A 10655-nucleotide genomic window follows, 5' to 3' on the forward strand; every position below is an offset into this window, starting at 1 on the left:
ATAAGAGAGCAGGCTGAGCAAGCCAGGGGAAGCAAGCCAGTAAAGAACATCCCTCCATGGCCTCTGCATCAGCTCCTGCTTTCTGACCTGCTTGGGTTCCAGTCCTGACTTCCTTTGGTGATGAACAGCAGTATGGAAGTGTAAGTTGAATAAACCCTTTCCTCCCCAACTTGCTTCTTGGTCATCATGTTTGTGCAGGAATAGAAACCCTGACTAAGACAGATAGAGACAGACAGACAGATACATACGTACATCCCCTTTTAAGAATGAGAAGGAACAGGTTCAGAAGAGATAAAAGACTTACTAATAAGGTCATGATGTTCAGTAAGCCATTACTAAGTCTCAAATCTGAAACATTTTAACTAATGTCAAACAGTAAGTATTTTCTTTTCAATTATGCACTCAGAAGCAAAAAAGTAAGGTTAAGATGGCAAACCATGTCAAATGCTAAGGTAATCAGAAATATGGGTTTACAAATTTCTGGGATAATATTCACTTATCAGTGAGTACTTATCATGTGTGTTCTTTTGTGATTGGGTTACCTCACTCAGGATGATATCCTCCAGACACATCCATTTGCCTAAGAATTTCATAAACTCATTGTTTTTAATAGCTGAGTAGTACTCCATTGTGTAAATGTACCACATTTTCTGTATCCATTCTTCTGTTGAGAGACATCTGGGTTCTTTCCAGCTTCTGGCTATTATAAATAAGGCTGCTATAAACATAGTGGAGCATTTGTCCTTATTACAAGTTGGAACATCTTCTGGGTATATGCCCAGGAGAGGTATTGCTGGATCTTCCTGTAATACTATGTCCAATTTTCTGATGAACTGCCATACTGATTTCCAGAGTGGTTGTGCAAGCTTGCAATCCCACCAGCAATGGAGAAGTGTCCCTCTTTCTCCACATCCTCGCCAGCATCTGCTGTCACCTGAATTTTTGATCTTAGCCATTCTGGCTGGTGTGAGGTGGAATCTCAGAGTTGTTTTGATTTGCATTTCCCTGGATTAAGGATGTTGAACATTTTTTCAGGTGCTTCTCAGCCCTTCGGTATTCCTCAGCTGAGAATTCTTTGTTTAGCTCTGTACCCCATTTTTAACAGGGTTATTTGATTTTCTAGAGTCCAGCTTCTTGAGTTCTTTGTATATACAAGATACAATTTGCAAAACACATGAAACTCAAAAAGAAGGAAGACCAAAGTGTGAATACTTCGTTCCTTTTTAGAATGGGGAACAAAATACCCATGGATGGAATTACAGAGACAAAGTTCATAGCACAGCCTGAAGGAATGACCATCCAGAGACTGCCCCACTTGGGGATCCACCCCATAAACAACCACCAAACCCAGACACTAGGCAGATGCCAACAAGAGCCTGCTGACAGGAGTCTGATATAGCTGTCTCCTTCGAGGCTCTGCCAGTGCCTAGCAAATACAGAAGTGGATGCTCACAGATCATCCATTGGACAGAGCACAAAGTCCCCAATGAAGGAGCCAGAGAAATACCCAGGGAGCTGAAGGGGACTGAAGCCCCATAGAAGGAACATCAATATGAACTAATCAGTACCCTCAGAGCTCCTTGGAATTATACCACCAATCAAAGAAAACACATAGTGGAATTTGTGGCTCTAGCTATATTTGTAGTAGAGGATGGCCTAGTCTGTCATCAATGGGAAGAGAGGCCCTTGGTTCTGTGAAGGCTCTATGCCCCAGTATAGGGGAATGCCAGGACCAGGAAGTGGGAGTGGTTGGGTTGGGGTGCAGGGGGAGGGGGAGGGAATAGGGGATTTTCGGAGGGGAAACTAGGAAAGTGGATAACATTTGAAATGTAAATAAAGAAAATATCTAATAAAAAATAAATAAAAACACACACACAAAAAAAAAAAGAAATATGGGCTTCACAAATATGTGAGAAAGAATAGGATGATTTACATAACATAATTAATGTATGATCTATCAATTATTTAAAACTGTACATCCCAGAAGAGTAAGATTGTATATGTGCAGCCTATAAAGAGGCTAAGTATTATTTTCAACTGTAAACTATGATGATTGATTTTATTGTCAAACTGTGATGTAGCAGAACTGCACAGGAAAGAGAAAACCTTCAATTAAGAACATGACCAAATGGCCTATAGGAATGCATGTGGAGCATGGTCTTTATTTCTGACAGATGTTGATGGGTCCAGCCCACTGTGACAATACCATCTCTAGGCAGGGGGTCCTGGGCTGTATGAGATAACTACTTAAACATGAACTAGCAAGAGAGTCAGCAAGCAACATTCCTCCACTATTCGTACGTATTATGAGTTTCTGCTTAAGGTCCTGCCCTAACTTCCCTCAGTAGATATAGTCTAAGGAAAATGTAAAAAAATAAACTCCTCAATTTCTAAGATGCTTTTTTGGCCAGAGTATTTTATCACAACAGCAGCAGCAGCAACAGCAACAACAACGAGACATTCCAACTCACTCTATTTTATATTAGATTTAATGTGTGCCCTAAGGCAGCTATTTTTAAACATAAGTTGAACTTTTCTTAGCAGTATATTTTTTTAACTAAAAGCAACCCTATATCAACCTGTATTTGAAAAAGTATTTCAAAAATGTTGCTCTTATATTTTAAGAAATGTGGTACATGACTGTCAAAGGTGTCAGTGGAAGGCTGAGGTGATGGTTCACAGAGTAAGCATGAGAATTTAAGCTCAAAGCCACAGAACACATAATAAAACTGCAAAAGGCCACATGCATCTGTAAACCCAGCTCTATGGAAAGGGAGACAGGAAGATCAGTAGGGCTTGCTGACAGGTTCAGTGATAAATCCTGTTCTCAGTGGAATAAAGTAGACAGTGATTGAACAGGACAGGCAATATCCCCTCTGGCCTCAGCTCATGTGCACAGGCATGTATATCACACACATACATAAGCACACATAATGCCCCCACACACATCTTTTTAAATTAGTTTCTGTGTATTCACAGCATTTATAGTGTAAAAATGTAATGTAAGTATATTTCTCAACTAGTAAAACATAGAAAGATTACACACACACACACATACACACACAGGTTTCAAAGCTCAGAGAAAGCAAACGTCACTACTGAGTACTTGGGTTCTAACACTGGTAAATATATGTGACTTCTCTGACTCATGAACCTCAAGAGCCACCAAAGTAAATAATGTAGTTCTTTAACTCTACTAAATTTTAAAACAGGTTGACATTAGAAAACATTTTTATTTACCCAGTCCTTAAATAATTATCAAGTTGGAAATAACATGAATTCAAAGACTTGGCTATGAAGTCTGCATACGTACCTTTGTCTTTCTTAAAATCCAAAGCATCTTCTTTATCAGTCACTATCTCCTTCATATTGATGATACTCTGGTGGGTTAGTTGCCGTAGAATTTTAATTTCTCTAATTGCTGTAATTGGGAAACCCTCCTTTTCATTATCCAGACGTACTTTCTTTAAGGCTACCATTTCTCCTATTAGACAGTTAAATAAAATCAAGTTACTAGCTATCAAAAGACAATGCCATTTTTCATAATTTAAACATTTTTATCATTTCTGTTCCTAACTTTTAAAATTATAATTCACAAGTTGTTTTCATGTCCAACGTACTAGATAATATTTGTAGTTTAAGGAAGTAAATTTTGGAGCATTTCACTGCATTGAGCAGCATGCAGTTGGCTAGGATGAGGTAGGGATGGATCCATTGCTTGTCAGAAAAGAGGATGGTAAAGAGTGAGCGTATTGTCACCTTCTCTGTGTAAAGGAGGGAAGGGTCACTATAGCCAGAGTATTAAAATTTAGGTATGTGTGAGCTTTGTATCAGACAGAATGTAATTAATCAGACATATAAACAAACACAAAGTTATTACACGTTAAGTGTAGGTCCAGATGGTTTAGATTTTGGAGGTTTGGCGGGGGGTGGGGATGGGTTGTTGTTTTGTGGGAATATGTATAGCCTTAGTAGGCTAAGCATCAGTCAGCATAAGAAAAAGTTCCATAAAGGCATATTCATTCCACTTCTTTGGAAGTAAAGTAAAAAAGACTGATGTTACAAATTTTCTAAGGAAAAAAATTTATCCTCTTAAGCATTAAAATTCTCTTTTAAATTTTTTCACTGTTTTCCTATATATAATGTAGTATGCTTCATTAAAGCTTCTGAAAGTTATAATTTAATCTTATTAATAATACATTATAAATATCGATGGTTACTATATGTTCTAATTGCCTATATTTGTTTCTAACCATAAGGTGGTTAAACTAAATGGCCTCAAACAGCTGTCAATTTTAATCTTAGTTTATGTTAAATAGACAGTGTAAGTTCTGCCATGCAGTAGTGATGAATGCCTTTAATCCCAACACTCAGAAGGGAGAGGCAGACAGCAGATCTCTTAGTTTCAGGCCAGTCTTGGCTACACAGAGAAATACTGTCCCAAGGTAAGTAAGTAGGAGGGAGAGGCAGGAAGCTAGTTTTATGCACTATTTAGTTAAATACCTAACTTCTCCTATAATATGACTTCTAACACAACTGCTTTTCTGGAGGAGGTATTTCAAAACTTTCCCCCATGTTCTTAATTATAAGAAAAAGTAATGCAGAGTTTTGTCCAAAGGGTAAACTTCTATACATGGGAGAAAGTTAGCCAAAAGAAAATTTTATGTGACTTAATACAAAATAACTTCACTCCTAAAAATAAGTATGGTGACACAAGCTTGTGTCACCAGCCCTCAAAAAGATAAAGCAGGAGAGTCACAAATTTCACAGCAGCCTGGGCTACATAAATACATACCTTGCCTCAAAAAGAAAAATTAAACTACTAATATTTTAGCCTAGGTAGCAACAGTTTTAATAATTATTTCACCACAAAAGGAACACATTCCCCTAAATTCTGCCATATAACATATCACAAATACTAAAAGAAAGTTTTTAAAAGTTTGTTATGTGGCCACATGTACTGATATGAGGACACAGGAAATGAACATACAGGATAAAAATTAAGACTAAGCAACAGCACAAAGAATTTTTACTTCTTTTGGAAATTCTTAAAGCTCTACATTAGAGGAAAAAACAGAAAGTAAGCACATTCTACCCGAAACTTAACATCCTTACCAGTGTCTTTGTCCCTGGCTTTGTAAACTTGTCCATAAGTACCTTCTCCAATAATTCCGATGATATCAAATTTATCCACGCAGCGTTTCCCCCAGTCAATATCTTTTTCTTTGATTTCGCCATAGCGAGGCCCACATATTCTATTAAATATAGTTCTGAAGTTTTTATAGACAATCAAGCAAACTAAATGAACTGCTTAATAATTCAATAGCAATCTTGCCCAATCTTAAATCATTATTTTACACTATTCATGTATATTTGTAAACATTCAAGTAAAACAAGTTACTGTCAGTTGATATTACAAGTTATAAAAATAAACTATAATTTCTACACACTCACTCTAAGTAGATAAGAACTTCAAAGAGAAGTAGCAACTTTTTCTTTATAACGCTTTTAGGAAGGTAGCTTTTCAGTAAGAAGGTAGAAACATTACTAGAAATCATCAAGATTTTCTACTCAGTCTCCACAAATTTTTTCATTCAAGGATTCTCTCTCTCCCATATATATATGTGTATATACATGTTCATGTGCATACACACACACACACATGCACACACACATAGTACAAGTTAGCAAATAGTAACATAAGAAACTGACTACAAATTACTTACAAAATGATTCATAGCATTATAAAACACCATCATAAACATACTGAAAATTTTTCACTCAGCAAGTATAGGAAGTCTTAATTCATGTAAAAGCACAACTCAAAATTCCATACTTGGGTAGAGATTAATAGAAATGTCAAAAATCAAATTCTCTAAAAAGGTGTTTCTTTGTTATATTTTGATATTTAATAGCAGGGCCAACATAGACTCAAGAATTATAGCAAAAGGATTCAATGATAGACTAAAGTTTTCTGCTCTTAATAGAAAATAATTTTATATTTTTAAATTAGTTGCTACCTGAAGAGCAATTTTAAATTAAATCTATGCCAAAAGTTTAGACATTTTTAAAAAGTATTTTAAAAGTATTTTATTTCTTACCTTCAAGGAAAAGAACTCTACCCGATATTTAACAGGAAGATACATCAGCTCCATTTTTAAAAAAAAAATTCTATCTCTTGGAAAATGACAAATGCATAGAGTTATATGGAAAAAATGAGTAGTTAAAAGCAAAGGAAAACACTACCCATTACTGATTTTGTTTGAGTACACTGAATGCTGTCTTCCATTTTGTTCAATTTCAGTGTTTTTATATTAGTTAGCTATCTTAATGATAGATTAGTGTCTTTCACACATGTAACACCGCCAAATTAATAATTACAAACTGTAAGAAAATTTCATTTGGTTTTATTAGTAGCTGCAAATAGGTACCACCGTTCATGAATATTTGTTTCAGAACTCTAAACCAACCTGTATATTTATGTTCAAATAAATATACACTTTTCATTTAAATCTTACTGTTTTCTACATTTTTTAGTTATCCAGGATACAATGTGTCCAGTCAACTTAAGTGCCAGTAGAAAGCAAGCACATACTTAGGCCTTCGTTTGCTATGTAACTGTGCTGCTGTTTTCTTCTCCTCTGGACTCTTGGAAAGATCATCTCCTCCTGGTAACTCAGGGGGCAATGGTAAATCAGCAAGCAGACATCGGAGTTTCTTTTCTACTTCTTTTTTAACTGCTTTGACAGAAATGTTGCCTCTTAAGCTAAAGAAAAAAAAAAGGGGGAGTGTAAGTCATATCAACCATAAGTCATATCAACCGTAATTGATTACACGATAAAACTATGATCATATTTTAAAATTTAAGCAGCATGCAAAGGCATATGTCATACTTCAAGTCCATCTAAACAGATTATTATCCTTCAACCACTAAGTAACAACTTTAAGAAAAAGGTGACACAAAATTAAGTAAAAACCATAGAAATCTATAGAGTAGACCTTAATAGTAGTATATGAATACTGATTAAATGTAGTAAGTGCAAGACAAATGTGGATTCAATATCTTTTTATCTTTGCAAATTTGAAACTATTTTTTAAAAATAAAGTCTAGGGAGCTGGGAAGATGGTGTCATGGTGCTAGTCGTTCAAGTGTAAGAATCTGGATTCAAATCTCAAAACTCCACATAAAGCTGGGCACAGCAGCACAGTCTACAATCTCAGTAATCCTCATCTGAGAGGGGAGGGGAGGAGGCAGGAGAATCCCTGAAAGCTCATTGGCCAGCTACCCTGGTGTTTATATTGGAGTAACAAAGAGAAGTTGCCTAAAACAAGGTCAGAAGCAACATTCAAGGTTGCCCTTAGAGCCTATACCAGCAGTATTGCATGCACATACAATACACACATACAAATAACAAAGTTTAAACTTTAAAAAAATAAGCTCTAACTTTCAAAATTGTGAATTAAAAAGAAAGAATCAAATCAATATGCTTTGCAAGAAACCTCATAATTTTGTAGTATTTGATTCTGACAAGGAGACAATGATGCCTTCTTTTTAACAAATAAAATCACAAACTACAATTAGTACACGATTCTCTTGCCCATTTACATAACCAAAACCAATGAATTCACTTTTAGTCTCAGCACTTGGGATGTACAGGCAGGTGGATGGAACTCTGAATTTGAGGCCAGTCTAGTTATAGAACTACATAGTGAGACCTTGCTTTAAAAAAAAAAGTTGCCGGGTGTGGTGGCACACGCCTTTAATCCCAGCACTCAGGAGGCAGAGACAGGCGGATTTCTGAGTTGGAGGCCAGCTTGGTCTACAAAGTGAGTTCCAGACAGCCAGGGCTACACAGAGAAACCCTGTCTCGAAAAACAAACAAACAAACAAAAAAAGTTGTTTCTCAGCTGTTCCAGCTGCCCTGCCTTTACTCTGCCATCAGGAATGCTAACCCTCCATGATAGAATTACAAGTGAATTAAAGGCCTGGTTAGTTCTACACTTTTTTTTTTTTAATTTCCACAGAATTATAATTTTCAAATTGTATCTGAAGTTGTAATTGATAATTTAAATTTTTCCAATACAAAAAAGAAATCTGTTACCTAAGAGAACCTTTTAATGATAAAAACAGAGAATTTATTACATAAATATTCAGACCAGGGTTTTGTTGTTGCTGTTGGTTTTGTTTTCTTTTCTTTTATTTTGCTTTTCAAGAAAAGCTGTACAACACTGGGGTCAGATTTTTGAAGGGAGGGCTATGGTTGAAGTTGGAGTTCAGTAGTAGGAGGATGGCCCAGCATGTACAATTCTTGAGTTAAACCCCAAAGCCACTAAACAAAAGAGAAAAATAAACCACTTCACTTTCATACCACTAAAGTTCCCCTTTAATAGAAATTAAGAGTGTCAGTATACCAGGTATTTAGAGGATAAAACACAAACACTAAAGTACCAGCAAAGAAATAATACGTTGACGGACAACAAAGTCCACAGGAACACAGATATTCCTTAAGAGTTTTCAAATTAGTCAAACTCTGGTAGCAACACTGCTACAAGGAAGAAGGTGGCAAACCAGACCATCTCTTTCTTCTTCCTGTAACAACCTAAACCAATTTCTGCGAGAAAATCTTTTGAGTTCACCTTTTATAAATTTTACAAGCTAAGATTATAAAGGGAAAAAAGTGATTTACTAGAAAAATAGAAAATATCCATAGCAAGTAAAAACAAAAATAAGTATAAGGCATAGTGGTGTAAGCTTTTAATTCCAACACTCAGAGGCAAAGACAGGTGGATATCTGGTTTTTAAGGCCAGCCTGATCTAATAGCAAACTCCAGGCCAGCTAGACATTTCTCAAAAAGTGAAAATAAAAAAACTAAAAACAAACAAACAAACACACCCCAAGAACAAATGTCAAAGAAAAACAAGAGTCTGAACTACAAAGATCAAAAGTCCTAATGAGAAAATTCTACAATAAAAGGGAAGAACTGAAGGCTCTGAGCCACGCAACACACCAAGTGCCTGTCCCATTAGCAACCAAATAAGCACAAAACCTAACAATGTAACTTCAAGACTATAAAAATTCAAAGTGTTAAAATCTACTACTGTTAAGATGATTCCATACCCAAAAAGGAGAGCTCATGGTGGCTCAGGCCTTTAACCCCAGCACTCTGGAGATTCAGTAGGCAGAGGCAGGTAGATGCTAATCTTGTCTACCAAAATGAGTTCCAAGAAAGCCAGATACGCAGAGAAACCATGTCTCAAAAAAACAACAACAAAAGATGATTCCATAACATTTCAGAATATAAACTAGCATGGCCTTATTAGGATACAATTTGTTGCTTTCATTTCTAAAGTTTTAAATGGGTATAATTTGTCATATTCTATCTTAACCAAGTGTCTATATAGATTAATAGTAGAAAGTATGATGTATTGATTGTTATAGATAAGCATATCGAACCTATCAAGATTAACATGGAAATATCTTCAACAAGTAAATGAAAAAAAAAAGGAAAGGAATACACAATCCTAATTCATTTTAAATAAAGAAAACAACCATGTTTTCTGTAAAAACACAATGGTAACAGAAGAAACAGTTTGTTGCAGTTCTAAGAGAAGGATTCAAAGTGAGTATGACATATACTATTTGGCTAAGACTCATAGAGGCTCCAATCAAGTAAAAAGGTGAAAAGATTTAGCTTAGAGGAACCTCTGATCTGATAATGTAGGAAGAGTTCCCTACAATTAAGAAGACTGGGAGGAGTAGAAAGAACTACCTTTTTAATATTGGCTTTATTAACAGCTATTAAGAGGAGTAATCAAATTCCAAAATCATCATTTGCAGTTCCAATTAGAGTAACTGATTAAGACAAATCTTATTAGTGGGTGCTAAACCATTAGATGACCAGTTGCAGGGAAAAAAAAATCTTCAAATTGACAAATGTGTTATCCTACAAATTCTACAAAAAAAGGGTCACAAGTACCTTCTACATAGAGGTTTTTAAGGTTGGTCATCACTTAACCAAGTTATCACATCACAATTTAACATTGTGTTCATCATATAATAGGAAGTATATAAAATCATCTAAATATTCTAGCCCAAAACTGTTTTGTCCTCAACCTAACCAAGATCCAACTGATTTCTAGTTTATAGGAAATGGAAAGGTAAGAGAAGAGCAAGTGAACTGTCATCAAGAAGTATAATCAGACAAATACTACTATAAAACTACAGAGAGATGGCTCAGCCGTTAAGAGCACTGACTGCTCTTCCAGAAGTCCTGAGTTCAATTCCAAGCTACCACATGGTGGCTCAAAACCATCTGTAATGTGAACCAATGCCCTCTTCTGTGTGTCTGAAGACAGTGACAGTGTATTTACATATAATAAATAAATAAATCTTTAAAAAAAAAAAAAAGACTACCGATCCAAAGTCTTCAACTCGTGAGGGTAACAATGCAATTTTCTTAGGTTACATTAATGGTATTTGTGACTAAACTGAAAACTATGGCAACCACTTATTTTCAAGAGATGTGCATACACATATACCTTCCCTATACAGAAAATTTTAAAGCATAGAAATAAATATTAAATAAAATATTAGCATTTGTTGACTCTAAAAACTTGGTTCTCAACCTGTGGTCACAACCCTTTGGGAAGGGAG

At 35.5% G+C, this 10655-nt stretch overlaps 1 protein-coding gene across 4 annotated transcripts in view; it reads right to left on the minus strand.

Moving 5' to 3' along the window:
- Cdk13 (cyclin dependent kinase 13) overlaps positions 1–10655 on the minus strand; it is an 89949-nt gene that overhangs the window by 43863 nt on the left and 35431 nt on the right. For all 4 annotated transcript variants that reach the window (XM_021179987.2, XM_021179986.2, XM_029468533.1 and 1 more), the window contains exons 3-5: positions 6596–6766; positions 5116–5255; positions 3314–3484 (exon numbers count right to left, since the gene is read on the minus strand). In XM_021179987.2, coding sequence (XP_021035646.1) covers positions 3314–3484; positions 5116–5255; positions 6596–6766 — 482 coding nt within the window. The remainder of the gene's footprint in view (positions 1–3313; positions 3485–5115; positions 5256–6595; positions 6767–10655) is intronic.

This window comes from Mus caroli, chromosome 13 (genome assembly GCF_900094665.2).
Source record: "Mus caroli chromosome 13, CAROLI_EIJ_v1.1, whole genome shotgun sequence".
Taxonomy (NCBI): Eukaryota; Metazoa; Chordata; class Mammalia; order Rodentia; family Muridae; genus Mus; species Mus caroli.